Source organism: Centrocercus urophasianus, unplaced genomic scaffold, assembly GCF_019232065.1.
Source record: "Centrocercus urophasianus isolate 14NV4802_14NV808 unplaced genomic scaffold, USGS_Curo_1.0 seq_21, whole genome shotgun sequence".
Taxonomy (NCBI): domain Eukaryota; kingdom Metazoa; phylum Chordata; class Aves; order Galliformes; family Phasianidae; genus Centrocercus; species Centrocercus urophasianus.
The window spans coordinates 9,635,137-9,653,994 of NW_024884767.1; the positions used below are offsets into that span (position 1 = coordinate 9,635,137).

The 18,858-nt window shown below is 40.8% G+C and overlaps 1 protein-coding gene across 2 annotated transcripts in view; it reads left to right on the forward strand.

Annotated features, from left to right (window-relative positions):
• The first annotated feature begins 304 nt into the window (after positions 1 to 304).
• SLC44A1 (solute carrier family 44 member 1) overlaps positions 305 to 18,858 on the forward strand; it is a 76,354-nt gene continuing 57,800 nt past the window's right edge. For both annotated transcript variants that reach the window (XM_042822910.1, XM_042822911.1), the window contains exon 1: positions 305 to 389. In XM_042822910.1, the coding sequence (XP_042678844.1) occupies positions 363 to 389 (27 nt within the window). In that variant the 5' untranslated portion in view covers positions 305 to 362. The remainder of the gene's footprint in view (positions 390 to 18,858) is intronic.

Below are 18,858 nucleotides of genomic sequence, written 5' to 3' on the forward strand. Positions count from 1 at the left end.
GCGCCAGCGGAAGCGACCCCCCGCGCGGGGCGGAGCGGAAGCGGAGGCGGTGCCGGCCGGTGGCGCAGGTACCCCCGGCGCTGCAGTGCCCCGGCCCCGCCCTCGCGGCCCGCCCCGCCCTCAAGTCCCGCCCCGCCTTCAGGCTCCGCCCCTCGACCGCGGCCGCCGCCGCCGGGGAGGCTGCGGGGGCGCCGCGGCGGAGTCGTGAAAGGAGTGAAGCTGTCTTGAAAGGGCCCGGCACTGCCCCGCGCCGCCTCGCCCGTCGCCGCCGCTGCCACCACCGCCGCCCCGGGGCGGGCCGTCGCGGCGGGTGGATGTCCAGCGCCTAGCAGGCACCGCCGGGGCGGGGACGCACGGACGCCATGGGCTGCTGCAGCTCCGCCGCGCAGGTGAGCGCCCCGCGCCCCGCTCTGCTGCTCCGCCGCCGCCCGGGCCCCCCGCGCCCCCGGCCTCGCAGCCCCCGCCCGCGCTGTGTCCTTTTCCCCCGTCCTGGCTCAGCCCTTGCCCTCGGCCCTGCCCCGCTCCGGGCCCGGCTGCTCCCGCCGCCCTTCCCGGTGTGTGGGGCTGTCCTCGGTCCCCCCACCCCCCGGCCACTTTCCCTCGCCGGGTCCCTCCAGTCGTGTAGCGCTGCTCCCCCCGGAACTTCACACTGTTTGTTCGGCCTCCTTCCTGAGGTTGTGATCGTGACTAACGCCGCGACGGTGCCCGCCCGTAAATGTTGGCTCTCAGGTTGCGGTGGCTGGATCCAGCTTCCAGCGGGCTGCTTCTGTTGGAAAGTCCATCTCTGCCGTCCCGGATGACTCATCACAGGGATGAGTTTTTTAAGTCAGCCGTTCAGTCAGTATTCCTCTTTATTACCGTATTTTTAATCTCTTTTTTTTTTTTTTTTTAATAAGGATTCTGTCCTTCCCACGCAAAGCACTGCAGAGCTGTCCAGTTGCAGTAGGAAGCAACATCCTTTCTGTATGGCAAATTTTGCTGCAAAGAGAGAGGCAGTGAGCTTTGTGTGGTATGTGGGGAAATGGTCTGGAGTTACAGAGGATGTCATTTTCCACGAATGTTAGAGATGTTCAGATCATGAGGCCACTGCAGCAGGCTGCTGCCAGGGAGTCTGTGGTTTGAGGTTTGTTAAAACTGTGCTGGATAAACATCTGCTAGGAGTGGCTTAAGCGAGGCTGATACGGACTTTGAGCACTGTGAGCGAGGCAGATGTTTTGAAGTGATGTTTTGAAGTCCCTTCCAACCTCACTTTCTATGATCTGTATCAAAATTCGTTCTTGTAAGCTTTTCATACCCCCCTTTAAGGTGTTTCTTATGAATTTGAATTGCTTGTTCGGTTTATGTTCTTTTCTTAAATGAAAAAGCAGGTCTGTGGTTTTTGTTAGACCAAAAGCAGGGAGAAATAGAAGATTGGATGTTTTAAGTTCTCAGATTTCAAATAACCCATTTTAAGTTTTTTTGTTTTTTTTTTTGTTTTTTTTTTTTTGTGAAATTTGCCTTTCCACGCCAGATCTCATGATGCTGATGATATGCTGCTGAAACTCTCATTTGCTTTCCTTGTGTGTGGCAAGATGTGGCACAGTAATTGAGCTTAGCATCCTGTCTACATAACTGAGCTGTATAGAATGGTTGATTATTTAATTCCCTAACCAAGAGCAATTCTGCATCTCCTCAGGAAATGTGAATCAAAGGCTGGTTGCTGAATATTTCATCAGCAACAGTTTTCTCTGGCATATTGTTTGCAGAAACCTTTCTACCAACAGTGCAGCTCTGCTTTACAGCCTATCGTCTGTCATCTCCTTCCTTTATCATTAACAATAGATGTTGGCTTCCTCTACTCCTGCCTTTATGCCTTCCCCTCCCTTATTTCCTCCGAAGCTTTCCCTGAGATCCATCAGATGTTCCTTCATGTTGCCTCGTATCTTGTTTCTCCCTGTTCAGCTTCATGTTAGGCTTTCAAAGTCTTCCTTATCATAACTCCTTATCCTCATTCCTTATGACCTTATCAAGTTCATTTCTCCTTAAGTTTATTCTCCAGCTCCCTAGCTTGTTTGATCTTCATCTGCTAATCCTCATTCTTGTTTCTGAGAGGCGATTACTTGTATTTTGGCTTTGCCAGCCATTTTCTTGTCTAGTTCTGCATCTCCAAGTCCTTTCTCACGACTGCCACCTCCTCATCTCATTGATGTTACTGCATCTACCTGAGACTGGCTGTTGAACCAGGCAGATTTCTTTAGTGTCTTCTCCATAGCTCTTATTTCATGCTCAATTGCCTTTTTTTTTTTTTTTTCTTTCAGTGCATTTCCTGGTTCCTTTGCTTTGTAGGCTGTCAGGAGCTCTGCTTTAGGCTTTTTCCTGCTTTTCTTTCCCTGTAGAATCTAAAGGCTGCAAAAAACAAAACAAACAAACGAAAAAACAAACCTGATTCCAACTGACGTGTTTACCTTTTCTCTGCACTGAGCCTACTACTTTCAGTGATGGATTCCCATGTTTGTTGTCTGCTACTTCTGCCTTTAATTGCTTAGCCTGACCCTAAATTCCTATTCATTCTGTTTATATCCAAACATTTGGGCTTTTGTTTTTTGGTTTTTGTTTTACCTTTTCCTGGATCTTACTGCCTTCCAAATCTTATCGAGTTACTGTCCTCCATTTGTAGAACTGACAGTCAGCTTCAGTCTGCATTCCTTCTTTTCCAAACTCCTGGAACAGGAAGTAGAAATCTAAATTGTTGGATATTCTCTCTTCTTGTTCTTGTTCTTTCTCGCTGTTATGGCTGTCATGGTCTATGGTTCTTTAGGTGCTCATGCTATTCTATACTTATTTATGTGGACTTTGCTGTAAGTTTTTGTGCTTACTTGTTTCTCTTGACCAAACCTTGTGCAATGCTGGCTAAACTTTCCAACTGTGTACTATTAATTGATTAGGATCCTCTTCATACTGCAGTTTCTTTGAAGTGTGGTTGTAAGGCAGAGGTGCAGTGACTTATTTGAGATGAAAACCTTGTAAAGGGTGGAAAAAAGCCTCACCTTTAATGCATCTCTTGCCTTGCAGTGCTGCTGCATTGTCAGTACCTTCATGCAGTTGTAGCCCAAGGTCCTCCCTCACTGTGTTTTCATCATGAGTTTTGCAAGGTGCTTCTGTCTGGGTGCATCTCTTTCATCGTAGATCTGCTGTGCAAGAAACTCTGACAATATTTTAATTCTTTTTTTCTCGTTACTCTTTGTTGTTGTTATCCTTTGGAAGTGCACTTTCTGAATTTTAGTGCTGAAGCTCTGAGTAGATAGTCAAATTCCTTATCAAACGCTTGGTTTTATCTGTTTAAAAAAAAATGAGTTTGCAGTTGTGGGGCAACGCACTTTCAGTTCTTTCCATTACTTCTCAGTGATGTTTTCTGTCTCACTGTACTAGTCCATGATAAATTGAATTTGCAGGAGGTATTACAAGGGTTCATCACTCCTGTCTCATCGTAACTGTCAGTCTCTGCTGTAGAGCTGTTTGACTGAAGTAATCCATACAGTTGGTGGTGGATTGTTTTGTTTGTTGTTGGTTTTATTTATTTTGTTTGCTTTTGCAAGAAAGCTTCCATGATGGTTTAATTCTGATTGCTCCAGTGGTCTGGTTTGCATCTCTGTTGTAGGGATACAGAGTTCTGGAGTTCGTGGAAGGGGACAAGCTGTGAGACAAAGTGGATCTTCTTAAACTGCTTTTTCTTGGGTTAGCTCCAATATGGAATTCTTTCTCCTTTCCTGGTCTTATGTGGATAAAGTGAAGAAGCTGAGTGTAGTTACTAGGTATGTGCTTTGGCATTCTGTTGTAGGATCAGTGTTTGTGCTTGGTCAGGGAAATAACTCTGTGGCCTCAGTGTTTGTGCTTTGTAGCTCTGTGTGTGTGTGTGTATGTATGTATGCATATATATTAATCTTCACATCTTTCTTTGCTGTAAACTTCATGTAAAATGCATATGAAAAGGACTTCAAACCTTGCTGGAAGCTGTAGGGAGGAGTGGGTTAAATATAGCATGAGCTTTAGTAGTGGACTTGTTTTTTTACAAGACCAGAAAAACATTCTGTAAGAAAAGCAGAAGACGGATCATCCATTAACCTTCCTATGGCACTTGATGTCAAAGCATCAAAGAGTAAATTTGGAATTCATAGTCTTTATAATATTTTCATAGTTCTGGTGAAACATAAGCCTCTTGTGAGCTCTTATGGACAACATATATCATTCATTGCACATTAGCTCCAATAAGATCTTGCAGTCAAATTTCTAAATGCAAGGGGAATCAAGACATGCCTGCTTCGCTGCTACTATGAATATGATTGTGGAAGAAGATGAACTGGTTAACGGTGTTTATAGTTAAAAGTAGAATGAGGTGTGAATTCTTCCAGCAGTTACAGCATTTATTTTCCTTCTCAGCACCTTGATTCTAGATGAAGTCTCTGGGAAGCAGATGCAGAATGGTGCTTTTTAGTCAGGCATCTCATGGAGCTGTTTACTTTTTTTTTTTTTTTTTCTGGTATTTCTGGTCTGTGAACTCCATTTACTCCCTGTGAAGCATCAGGTGTACATTTTACAAATGCTGTCACAAGCAGCTACACAACCTGTGCATATGATTCCTTTTGATCTTTTCATAGACGGAAATACTTTAACTACAGAGCTACTTGCAAACACTCCTTTGCAAATCCATTGAGTTTTTTTGCAGAGGCCTAGCTCCTTCTGGAGTGTAGTCTTTAAGTTATGTCAGATCTTAAAAGTTGTAAGTAACACATTATTTCGTTTGTGAGATTGATAACTCTTGACTGGCTTTTTTTTTTTTTTTTTTTTTTTTAGCACTTCAAAAGCTGAGCACTTGGATTAAGAGCAAGTATAGAGTATTGCATCATTAGAAGATAATTTTTCTGTAAAGAGAGAATGGTTTCAGGAAAGATTGCTATCTTAATGGTGAATGCTAAGTTAAAAGCTTATGGTAGTCTAACTGGCATCTGGATTGCTGTCAGCTGTCAAACTTCCAGGTTGATAATCATAAGGGGTGTATTCAGAATTATGCCACTGACTACTTCAGTTTTTCCTGATGCAGAATTGGCAGTGTTTGTGATTATGTGGTGAAGTTCCCGGTGTCTTGACGCTTTTAGCTCTGAAGGGAGCTTTTCATTAACTTTGCAGGCGCTTCTTTCCTTTAGGCTAGTTATAATTTTTGTTCATTTGAACATCAGTTGTTTTGTCTGTGAAAATCAGAACTAGTGAACCAACTTGAAACTGTGTGTTTTATTTTGTATTTGGATCTTTCTCACTTGAAGAATCTGGGCGGTTGTATAAATCCTGCAGTTTGCTTCTGAAAGCCAGTGATGAAGCAGGGTGTTGCCAGATTACTTATACCCACTGGCTGAACTGATTGCAAATTTGTACCTATATTTGATGAAACTATTCAGAGAGTTTGTTTATGCATAAATTGCATGGAGCAAGTTTGAGTTGGTGAATAGGCTTTCTAGTCACTTCAACAGGCTTAGGAAGTGAGTGAATTTCATTGCATTTAATAGCCTCTTATCCCTGGGCCATTCCTCTCTCCCTTTTTAAAAAATATTTTAGATAAGTAAATTTGTAATGGGGAATAAAACTGTACAGTTTAAAAACAGCCTTAAGAGTGTTTTAAGAAGAAAAAAAGCATTAATATGCAGAATCTTCCCTTTCAAGTCCATCTTCAGCAATTCACGATTTTTTTTCTTTTGCTTTACTAACACCCAACATGCAGTGCACTGCAAGAGTAGGAGATGATTGCACCCTGTAAGAAAGTTGAAGTTCTAACATATGTTTAATAGTTTGTAGCTGTAGCTGTTTGAGCCAGTAATACTACTGGAGTGAAGTGGAGCGTAATGACAAAGGGAATGTGGTGACTTATGCCTGACATCCTCTCATCCTCTCTTAATAAATATGATGTAATTAAGCAGCTGTTTACAGCACAAATGAACTCTGGCCTGGATTTTTTTTTTTTTTTTTTTCTGCATTGGAGCCACTGTTGCTGCTCTCCAGATGATTTATTTGACTGAGAAAGGGAAAAACTGTTGTTTTTGTATCTGTAGAAACTAAACAGGAAACCCATTGAAGTGTTTTGTACAAGGCTATAATCCTTAGGACTTGGGAATTCCATCACAGGCTCCCCCTAGTTTGCTATGAAGAACTGCAAAGTAATTGCTTACACACAAGGAAATGTGTTTTTGTGATGAAGTAAGTACCTGATGCATTATTTGCCTTTTTATTCTCCTACTCTTTCTTCCATGTAAGAAGTAGAGCCTTCTTAATGTTGGTTCTTATTAGTTTAATGCGCTTTAGTGTCCTCAGACATTGGGGCAGTCCTCAGACTGCCCTCTTACTGTAATCCTGAGTGGTTTTCATTCCTGTTCTGGAACCTGTAAGTCAGGACTTTTTGCGGAAGAATCCATATAAGCTCAACATTTTCCTGCTGTCTGTGAGGGGAAGCTAGTGCTGATGATAACCTTTGAAGTATGGTTGAATATTCCCAAAGGCTTAGCAATTTCTGCTATAGCTCTGTCTTTCTGCTTCCATGTGCAGTGATACGAAATAGTGTAGGTGATCAATGTATATATGCAAGAGTTAGTTCCTAGTGTTTAGTGTAGAGTCATAATTTTTTGTTCCAGAACTGTGTTTGTGTTGGCACATGCCAGTATGACTCTAAGCTTGCAGAACTCTTTACTAAGTGGGTCTGTGCATTCAAAAGATAGGAAGCTCTTCTGCAGGGATTGTAAATGCAGTAATAATAATTAAAACAAAACAACAACAAAAAAAAGAACAACCAGGTCATGAGCTCTTAAAGAGGTGTGTTGAGTTTGGTCTTGAATTTCAGCTTTAGATACTTCAGAAAGGAGAAGTTCTTTTAAATCAAATTGTTTACAACAGAGTGCGCAGAAATGGGCAGCATTTTCTTACTTTCCCGTGGAAGCCATGCATTTGGGGATTCTGCTGAGTGCCACGTTCTACTGCTGGCGTCATATTGTGACAAAGCTATCTTCTTTAGAAGCTAAGTGTGTGCTGTAGCTGTGCAAAGTTTTACTGTTCCAAAGTTTTAAAAATAAATGATAATTTGAGACTCGCAATCTCAATCGTAAAATCTGAGAAACTGTTCAATAGGTTAATGGACAAATAACAAAATCCATGTGGAAGAACTAACTCGGTGTACACTATCTTTAAAATGAGCTTTCTTTTATGGCATAATTACTTTTTATTGATTATAAAGCTGCATGGAAATACCAAACATGCTCTGAAATGCATATTTTACTTACATGAAAAATATTACTGTGGTATTTTTGAAATGTCTCGACTCACTGCTGCTTTCAAATAAGTACCTCACTAATTTCTTGAAGAGAAGAAACAAGAACAAAATATTTTGAGAGTTAAAAACTGAGGTTTTGTCTCTGGATGGCTGTATTTTTGAAATTTAAAATATCAGCAGGTGCGCTGATCGTGTCAGCTCTTTTTAAAACAGCTGTGTCACATTGTAAGATAAATATTTAAGTTGTAGCCTATAATGGAAACGATGTCACCAAAGGGGTTTTAGAAGCAGTGTTAAATATGAGTCGACTGAAAACGAGTGTAATATGATATACTGCACAGTGTGTGTCAGATTCATAAATGAAGTCTCAAAGTATGAATTTCCAGTGTAAGCATGTTACGCCATCTATAATATAAGCACTGTCTTATGTGCTTTTGTTTTCACTTACATTATATTGAAAACTTGTAAATACTGTGTGGTGTGTATGAGAATATTAATGAAACAGCAGGTGTGGAAGTACTGAAGTACAGTGTAACTTCATTACCTTTTAGTGCATAGCATTACAGCCATATTAAACTATCAGGAACCTCTTCCTTTTTGTAGTTGGATCTCTGAACATCTTTTCTGGGAACAAGGCCTTGGATAATGGTTGTTGATTTGGAGCCATTAGGCAAGTTTGGGTGCAGGTCCCAGAAGTTCAGCTAGCATTTGCTTCACAGTGTCTTGAAAAATAAATGAGATCGTAGTAGAAGTAGCTCAGAAATATGTATGAAATGAACCACCACCGTAACTTGCATATTTTGTAACACAGTTCTTTTTGGTGTAGCCTAGAGGAGTTTGGATTGGCTTGTATTATGCAGAGAATAGTATCATTGTGGAGGGCACTTGCAAAGAACACCGCGTACTGTTTTCATTTCTTTTTAGAGATGAATGACTGCCACTTGTGGTAGCGTTTGTGACTTCTGTAGTAGTACTGCAGTGCCATTCTCCCTTTCCCCTGGAAATGGGAGGCCTACCTTCTGTTGTGTAAATAATGGGCATTTCCAAGTTTCTGTCTGCCTGGAGAAGCTGTATTGGCAGGCTTTTTGCTGTAGGAGTCCAACTGCTAACCCTCAAGGACAGATCAGGCCAAGTCTAGAGTCACAAAAAGGTTTGGGCTGGAAGGCAGCATGAGGCTCACCCAGTTCCAGCCCTGTGCGGTGGGCAGGGCTGCCACTCCCACAGCTAAGGCTGCCCAGGGCCACATCCAATGGGGCCTTGAAAGCCTTCAGCGATGGGGCACCGCAGCTTTGCTGGGCAGCTGTGCCAGGGCCTCTACTCAAGTGACGTATGTCCTCCTAATATCTAACCTAATAGGTAACCCTGGCCAGGGGTGCGCCAGCTGTCATCAATTTGTGACTCTCCTCTGGATCTGCTCCAGCAGCTTTGCATCTTCTTTGTGCTGGAGGCCCCAGGCCTGGATGCAGTACTCCAGGTGAGGCCTCACAAGAGCAGAGCAGAGAGGGACAATCTCCTTCCTCTCCCTGCTGCCACACCTCTGTTGATGAGCCCATACTGTTGGCCTTCCAGACTGCACACTGCTTCCACAGAACACACTGCTGGCTCACGTCCAGCTTTTTTGTCTGCCAGGACCCCCAAGTGTTGCTCCCAGGGGGATACGTCACTGGCTTCCAACTGGTTGTAGAGCCACTGACCACAACCCTCTCACTGCAGCCATCCAACCAATTCTTTATCCACTGAATAGTAAGATCGTCAAATCCCAGTCTTTTCCAATTTGCAGACGAGGATGTGGTGTGGGACTGTATCAAGGTCACTACTAAGAATTTCTTTGTGATTATGGAGGTGTTTTTATTGCTACAGCATCATTTAGATATTGTACTGAGGGACATGGTTTAGTGGGACATTTTGGTGACAGGTGGGCAGTTGAACTGATGATCTTAAAGGCCTTTTCCTACACTGGTGATTTTGTGATTCTATGATTCCACCTTTCAGGTGAACTCATAGTGATTGCTAGAGTCTGAGTTTTCTGTACCTACTCAAATAATGAAGGAGTACTAGTATATTGCTGCATAATAAATCAGCTATAACGTGAACCTGAGGGAATTGTCAGAATCTGTGTTTGGCTGTTGTGTGGCTGCAGTTCTATGCTGTTGGGTATTTTATCTGAACAATTTTAAGTGCTGCTCAGGAAATCAGCAGGTAATGTTGAACACTTTAACTGTGTTAGTGTTTCTGTAGTTGATGAAGTCACGAAGTCATTGCAGACAAATTTAGCACTTCAGGACTTTACTTTGGCAACACGTTTTTATCACATGAAAATTTTATGTAGAGAGCTAGTTCACTTGAGATAGTTCTTTCTCTCAGATGCTTTATGTGCGAAGAACTGAGTGTGTTTATTTTTTAGGAACAGAATCATCCAATCTTCCGAGTAATAGAAGAACCTAATAAGAGCTAAAATAATCAGACTTAATTCTTCCTAGAGATAGCTTGCGTCAACTTCCATATTGTCGGAGGCTTAGGCTCTGTTTGTTATGTGTGAAGGCTTTAGAAAATGGGCGTATCTTTTCACTCCCTCTCAGTAGAAGTCCCTTTATGCACTATTTTAACAGGTTACGAGCTACTAATGCTTTTCTTTGAAAATATGAAGCAATACCCTAGATCATAATTTCATATTCAGATGTTTTACATACTTTCTCAGATCAGTTATCTATTATCTATTAGATTGGCTGTATATGCAGACAAATCCTCTCCTTTTCATGAAGTAATGTCTGACTCATTAGAGTTTCCATTCATCCTCAAGAAGGACGCACTTTGTCTACTTGTGTGATGGTTATCATGTGTGTTTTAACTTCAAAATGAAAGTCATAGAATCATTAAGGCTGAAAAAGACCCCTTAGGTGGTCTATTCCAACCATCCACCTACCAACAATGTTGCCCACTGAACCATCTTCCTTAGTACCGCATCCCTGTGTTTCTTGAATACCTCCAGGGGCAATGACTGGACAGCCTACTCCAATGCCTTACCGCTCTTCAGTGAAGCTTTTCCTCATATCCAACCTGAACTTCCCCGGGAGCAACTTTGCACCATTCTTTTTCGTCCTTTTGCTAGTTACCAGGAGAAGAGTACAGCCCCCACCTTGCCAAAGTAGGTGCCACTGGGAAGGCCAACAGTCGTGGAGTCAAAGATGCAAGGGGCTGAGACATCTTCACTGTCTCCTTGTGTACCTTCTATTTACCAGAGTAAATTCACACACAGACAAGTTAACTGCCTAATTCATGAATTCTGAGTTTCTCTAGCAGTCACAGCTAGAAAAAAATCCCAAGTATTTATAAATATTGGGGATTCCTTGTAAACATAAATCATCACAGATGGCCCACTGCAGATGTGACTGCTCTCTCCATGAAGACCTGGGAGCAGGGAAGTGTGGCACAGGGCAGATGCTCTTGTTGCGACAGATGCTCCAGCTCCACGGTGCACAGCCTCTGGTCAGCAGTGCACCTGCCATGTGTGCCACGTGTGCCTGCATTTCAGCAGCAGGCCCTTCTGCTGGGATTCACTGATTTCACAGATAGCTTTGCACTGCCTTTGAGCTGTTCAAATATCCCCTCCACACTGAGACAGACCAACAAAAGGCACTGATACTTCAGGATATGATGTTGTTCCTAAAGCTCTCATCTGTCCTGTTCCCTACAGCCTTCTCCCAGGTAGTCCCATGGAACAGAGGAGTGAAGGCAAACAAACCAGGAGAGATATGTAGTATCAACAGGAAACTAACAAACTGGGACAAGGCTGTGATATACCCATATGGTACTTTTAATACCTCTGCAAGCTTCCCATTCACTACTGAGCAAGAAATCTATATGAGCTCTTCCCAAATCCCACCTGAGAGAGTTTGGAAGGAAAAAACACTTCTATTGGTAGCATTAATTTTGGATATAGCCTACTTATTCATTGCAGTTTGGATTCATTGTGAAGATGGAGAACTATCTGGAAGACTGGATACTTTATTTAATTATGTCAAAATGAGGCAACTGTTTATAGAGTGGGAAAATTCATTCTTTCTTGGTGTTAGCTTCCAAAGTAGAGTGATCTAGAAATATACTGAGCTGTTAATGAGGTCAAGACTCATCTCCTCTTCCATTTCAGTTCAGGAATCGGGATCTGTTCAGAGAAGTGAAAGAAATTTTGTTCGGACAGCGAACAGTTAATGCTAGTTGTTCATGTAAACAGCTGAACAGTGTAGAAAGGTGTGCTGTACCTCAGACACAAAAGTGCCATGCTGTCTGGTAAACCACAGATTTACGTTCTTGCAGTAAAAAACTTTTTTTTGTTTGTTTCACCTTTTTTATAGGTTGCATTCAAAAGCATCAGTGCTTCTGCATAAGGTTTACCAATAACAAAGAAAGTACACAGAAGCAAGTTAATGCTAATCAATTGAATAGAGAGGTAATGATGTTACTGGGGGAGGCTGGCCAGTGGAGTGTCTTCCCTCAGATTTCCCCCAGCACATACCAGTGGCAGCCAGCAAGATGTCCACACAACTCCCTTGATAACGTGGCCAGATGTATACAACAGCAGGAGACAGCAAAGCATGATGTATCAGGGTAAGCAAGGTAGCTCACAGAAAGCAAGGATACTTACAGCTATAGGGCAGTTTCTCACAAACAAGTTCCTTCTATCAGCGTGATGAAGCTAGAAGCAGTTTACTTGTATTTCTGAGCTGACAACTGCCCTTTCTCATGGACTGGTCGCCTGTTCAGGCTGTGATTTGTATTTTTCCACAAAGCTTGCTTCATGGTAAAGGCCAGCATATGAATAGGCCTGTTATTTAGCTCATAAATAAAATGATACATAAAATGATCCAAGAAATGTGCCTTGCCTGGTAATTAGTTAGGAAACACTATTTGTAATGGACAAATGTTTGAAGGTTTTTTTTTTTCTGGCAGTGTGAGCATATTTGAAAAATAGCTTGTTGGACACCTTCTGGACAGGATGTGTTTTTGGTAGCAAGCTGTTTGACTTGGTGCTCTGGAGGAGAACTCAGGAGTGGGCTATGCCTTGGGTGCCATTTTTTGCTATGTGTGGTATTGCACCTGACTTTAGATATTCTGGAGCATTATAGTTCTACTGTAGATGTAGAGTGACTGTACAAATGCCCATTGTGCAATTCAGATAAACTGATAATTGGTTGATCTTTCAGGAGAGAGCTGGCTCTGCAGGACACAGTAGTTGTTTCCCACAAAAGGACCTGGTCAGGATGAGTGTCTTTTTTGCCTCCAAGTGCTGTGTATTAGTGCTTTGTGAGTGCTGTGACTCTATTCTGTGTAAATAGGTGCTCAGCTACACAGCCATTTCTGAATTCCTTCATTTGCAAATACAAATACAACTTCCAGCAGCTGTTACTTCTGCTTGCTCTCCTGCAGTCAGCTGCAGTTGTGCATACTCTGAATCTAGATGTTAAAGCAAAGCGATAAAAAACAAAATTCAAAGGGGTTGTGGTTAGATCAATATCGCTCTTAGGTTAGATTTTGTAACAAGTGATCTTAGACTGCCACATTACTAATAATGTCCCTGGGGATTTATTAAAGTACAATGAAAGCTATCCTTTCATTTAGAGAGAAAAACAACCTGAAATACTTGCAGTCCAAAATTTCAATACCCTCTTAGTATTACTGAAACAGTCTGAAAAGGATAACAGTGAATATTCCTTTTTTTTTCTTTCTGCAGAGACTCTGCAGAGCAGTAGAGAAATTAAATGAATTGTAGATATTTGAGAAGTTCATTTATATAATCCTTTTGCAATGATCTAAACAGATGGTTATTTATGTTTCAAAAGAAAAAGCTTTGGCACAAATTGCCTACTTTTATTTACTTCAGAGCAATACTTGTTCTCCCCCAAATAACTTTCAAAATCATTGTCCCAACTTCAGCCAGGTTGGTACTGGTAGCTAATTCAGGATTGCCAGTTAATTCAAAGCTTTTACATTCCTGTGAGTTAATGAACGACTGAGGTCGAACTGTCACTGCAAGAAAAAGGGCTGTGGCAAGAGCTGATTTATTCTGAGATGCCAGAAGTCTTACAAAGGGTAAGAAAAAGTGGGGGGCAAAATAAGGGAATATTTATACTGCAAGAAGCACAGTAGCTGTTTCAGATGTAGGAAGATATGAATGTATCATGTGGAAAGTCCAGGAGAAATAAAAGTTAACCAGTTCCATGCCTTGCAGAACTAATTACTTTTTTTTCCCCAGATTCTGTGCTCAAAACCAAATAGAAATCTGTGCTTCTGAAATAACTAGCAACAGACTCTAATTCAGATATTCATGTATGCCAGCATTTGTTTCATCAGCCTAACAACTGTTCTGTGGAAGTCGAATCTTAAATTTTATTAAATTTTCTGATTTGATGTCAGCATGTTCTTAGGGAAGAAATCTTTTTAAAGAGTGTGCAGTTGCTGTGGTAACTACTCAAAATTTGGAAGGTGGGTTGGATAGAGAAGGGCGACTAAGCATTAGAGGATGAGGTCTAACAAGTGCAGTGTGTTTGTTAAGGGGAAGTACTGGGGTAGATTTAGGTTGTGAACTTACACAGCCTTTAAGGTCACATACTGAATTTAATGGTTTTGTGTCTGTGTGCCTGGCAGTACTGTAGCCTAGCAAAACTTTCAGCAGAGTAGTGAAACCAGTTGGTCTGAAAAGTCATCTCATTAAAGCATAGAATTAACTGCTAAAAGGGGGATTGGGCCAATTGCTCAAGTGCCTGAGACTGCACTTTTAAATCCTTTTAAAATGTAGACCTGATTGTTCAGAAACAGCTCTCTAAAGTCAAAATTGTTTTGTATTCTCTATGGGGTAGAAAAAGAAGTGTCAATTTCTAGTCTAGGAAATGTGAGAGCTTATTCTCAGTGACTGCAAATGGATAACCAGGTGTTTTGTTGGAACTGGATTGAAGGTAAGAAATAACTAAAAGAAAATAATTGCCTTCTAAGAAGGAATGTCAAAAGGTTTAATGTGTATCTCTGTTTAAAAATGATTTCAGTTTTGTCTTATTTTCTGGTATTTTGGCTGCAAGTAGAACAGAATAAAACAAAATGCTAAAGCATGAGAATTTTAAGTCACTGTTGAATCTATCATTATTTGAAAATGCAGGTAACAAACAGTTTGTCATGATTTTGAACTTTCCAGGAGCTCTGGGAGCCTCATCTTGAAGGCCTTCTCTTGAGCCAGACTGGCTTTGTTCACATATCTCACTTTTCTGACTGTGGGCATTGCTTTAAAATATTGTCTTTGCATGGCTTTCTGATCACTGTTTGTGTATTCCTGGAATTCTGAAATTAGACTAGTAACTTGAAAAGATCACCCTACATCATGACTACTGATGCAGAGATTTTGATGGAGCGCTCGGTCTATCCTGTGTCTTCTCAAGCTTTGTTTTGGACTGAGATATGTGGGGCCTCTTTCCTTTTTTTCTCCTTAGCTACCTGTACTGAAGTACATCAGTGTTTTTCTAACCTGTATGTTCATTAAACTACTAGCTAAAATAACAGAATCTGATGTCTCCCTGCTTCACCTTTTCAGACAGTGATGTTTTTCAGAACAGTTAGTCATTGGGTTACCTCAGTGATAGCTTCATCTTTGTCTTCCTGAAACGTGATCTGATCACAACAAGATTGTAGGATTTTTCTGCTGCCTTTCTCCCAGGTTGCAACATCCTCTTTGATGGCAAATTCTGTGATTATCCTGATCTCATTCACATCTTTGCTGCTTAAGCACAGCTTGATTATGTGTGCATATATGTACACAAGCATACATGCATATGTATGTATGTATATGTATTATATACACATAATACTGCACATATTCTTATTTGGTGTCTTACTTCAGTCATATTCCCCCCCACATTTCACATTGCAGGAGACATTGTGTCTTCAAAGAAATTCTTTGATACCTGATTTTCAACATCCAATTATCTTTTGTGCTTTTTTTTTAATGTCTTTTTTGCTTCAGACTGTGTCAGGGTAATCAGTGTTCTGTGGCTTCTGTTATGAGGTTGTTTTCGCCATTCTGTGCGTTCTCTGTAATTTCTTGTGTCTGTAATATTGGTCTGACATGCCTCATATTTTACTTCTTTTGTGCACTTACTTAAAAACATGCACATAAGCACTCAACTGCCCAACAGGAGTGATGCCCTGCAGAAAGTACATCAATTACAGTGAAAGTATAGTGAAAGTATAACCACTGGTTTTGTGCTGTGCTGGTAACTGTAAGGAATTATATTAACGTATGCAGGAGAAATCTATATTCAGATTTCTCCCACAGCTTAGTCCTGCAAAGGTGTTCTTTGGAAATGCGAGGGAAAGAAGAAGCTGGGAGAGGCATCTGAATGTGCTTTGAAGTGGTTGGATAGAAGGAATGTCAAGAAAATGGTCTTTTCTGTTTTGCATTTGCATATGAACACTTGCTTACTTGCAACAGTGTAGCTCTGAATTTGACTGAAGAAGTTTGAATTCTTCTCACTTCTCTGCAGTGAAAGTAAGCCCACCTTTATACATCGAGCTTTCTAGGTTTGGAATGAAGATGTTGTTGTGAAATTGTGCTAAACCCAGCAGTTCTTGTGGGAGGGAACGTATTGTTTTAGTGTAAGTAATAGGATGTTATGCCAGAAGGACATACCTTGGAACCTTTGAGACAAGATTTTGTCAGTGGTTAAAAAATGGAGCATGTGCATTCTTGAGAGATAAATGGAGAGTCTGGCTGGCCTGTTAATTTTTGTGCTCACCTCCCTTGGGGAGGTTGCTGGGCAGAGGGTGGGCTACCAAATTAAAGGCTGGGAGACTTACGTCAGCACCCAGAACTGCACAAGAGGAAACAAAGTTGTTAGGCAGATATGTGAAGGGGAGATACTAGCTTGGTATCTTTTGGATTCTGTTTGCTTGGAGAAACAGGGGGCTACCTAGAGGATGTGCATGTGAAGAATGTGAATCTGGCAGCAGGCATGGGACTCAGCATTGGGAACTAGGAGGTACAAGAGCTCATTTTTCTTACAGCAGGCACTCCTGCTTGCAGAACACATGCTGTTGCAAAAGTGAAATATAATACTGTTCACTGAAATCCTTGCCTGGGCCTAAGTCATTGGCTTGTGTTTCTCACATTCTCATTTGTTTTTGGGAACTATTGAGTTTGCTAGCCATTCTTGAAATTGTTCTTGCGCAGACTTCTCAGCGCTCATTTGGATTCTTAAGCAAATAACTCTTAAACCATTGAAATTGGGAGTGAAATCAGCTGTTGAGAGCAGGAAAGCTTTCCCAACCTGCTAGTTAACTTGTGGAGCTTTTTATTGCCTGTGGTCCATTTTGTCAGCATTTCTGGTTCTCTGCACTGTTGCAGTGGTGTGCAGTCCTGTGCTTTCTTAGCCATAGGGGATCCACAGGTAGCATAGCATAAATAATGAAAGCTTTATTTAAAGAGCGAAAATATGTATTTTTAAATTGTTTCCCCTCTTTTATTTAAACTTCCTGCCTTGCCAAATGTTGAAGGATTTTAATCTGTCTTGAGGAAAGCTGCAAATTATTAGAACTGCTGATTTATGGAAACAAAGCATCGTTTCTAGACTGCAGGACAATGAACACTTGTTAAAGCTTATGTTTAGCACAGACTCATAATTTCTGTTGCTGAAGAATGGAAACTGGTATCTGAGTAGAAGTATAAGTGTGTAGTGTGCACAGGGAGTAGCCAGTACAGAGCCATAGACACACCAGGGTCAAAGATGATGATTAAGGGTTGTGAAACTAAGGAAGAAGTTCAAGTGGAAATCCGGAGTACAAGGAAGCAAATGAGAAGAAAACAGCAAACAGGTATTGGCTTGGGTTGTAGCAAGCCCTGAGTTAGAGGTGGGGAGAGCCTACCAGAGACATTATCCTAAAGATGCGTAATTTCTTACTGTACTAGTTTGCTGAGTGGTTAAAGTGCCAGTTGATAAGTGGTATCTTTTTAATTGCTTCCAGAGGCACTTTTTATTTAAAATAACTTCCCTAATGCTTTCTTTGTTTTTCTGTTTTTCCCCTACAAAAGCTAGTGTTTTTGAGCCAAGTTAAGACTACTGAAGACTGAATTCTTCTTGGTAACTTTCTACATACCTGTTATGCCATGGCTTTTCAAGTTGTCTTTTTGAAACACAAATTGCAGTCCACTTTTGGAGGTAAAATGGGTTACTTATTGTAACTGTGACTTGTCAGGCAAGCTGAATGTCCTTCAGAGGATGTCCAGAGGCTTTTAAAAATCCTATTAGAAGATTTTGTTTGCAGATGGTACAGAGGATAAAAAAAAAAAAAATCAAAAAAACCACACCACCCTATCCATCTAACTGCTGCCTCTTTTCTCAAGGGCAGATTACTCTTAAGGTGCAGCCATGGCTGAAATTTTTCTTTGTTGTGTATAAATAAAAGTAAGACTCTCAAATATCAAGGGTTCTTGGAAATGAATTTAGGAATACGAAGCACTAAGCTTTACATATTTTGTGCAATTCATTTATGTTAATTAAAACAATATAAATGTCACAATCTTACTGCAAATGTTAAGTCTGAATAGTGTGTTGGTTCTAAGCGTGAGCTTGCAAGGATCAGAAGGCAGTTTTGTTGAATGAGTGTAGTGGGATGAATGAGGTGACCTTTTAGTGCCTCTTACAAGTGATTGCTGAGTAAAGTAGCAAGATTTTTGACTGATGGTGAATGTGTAGGGCACAGATGAGAAATGCAAACACGTGTATCTGCCACTGCAGTTTCTTTAATATGTGGCAAAAACAGGGTGGAATTTCCTAGTGAAAAGCTGAGCTATTCAGAAGGATCCTTTTTGATACACACTGCATGCAGGATTTACTTTACTTTGTATCATTATTGTTTTCAGATGGCATTATCTGTGTAGGATATCCACCCAGATATGTGAATAACAAAGCATGGCTTGCTAACAGCGCAAAGGCTACATGCTTTTTTTTTTTTAATCTTTTTTTTTTTTTAATATAAGAATCTGGGAATAGAATGGTCGGTTGAAATGTCAACAGTGTTTGTTTTTATTCAATATTGACATTTTCTACCCTGTCAACTAAGTCTTGAAGATGCTTTGGAGTCGTGAGTGGAAAAAGAAATCTAAAACTTGGGTAGGCAATCCTCTTTGATTCTGTTTCTGAAGAGAGCTGTTGTTTATGCTCATATTTCAATCTCCTTCTCCAAATATAAGGTCGGTGTGAGTGGTCTCTTGGATCTTGAGAGAAATGTGTGAACAGTACTTATTTTGGAATTAATTGTAAGGATTGCACACTACCTGAAACTATCTGTTTTTAAAAGTAGCTATAATTAATATTGTCATGATAATAATAATAATGACATTCTAGTATGGTGATTTTATTTTATTTTATTTTATTTTATTTTATTTTATTTTATTTTTTTCTGCTACAGCTAGTGTTAATTCTTTACATGAAAATTGTCACTTTCTTGAACTGTTTGATTGGACAGCAAAAGACCTAAGTATTTTAGTGGTGTATGCATACGTGAGAAATTTTGCTTCATGAGCAGCAAATAAC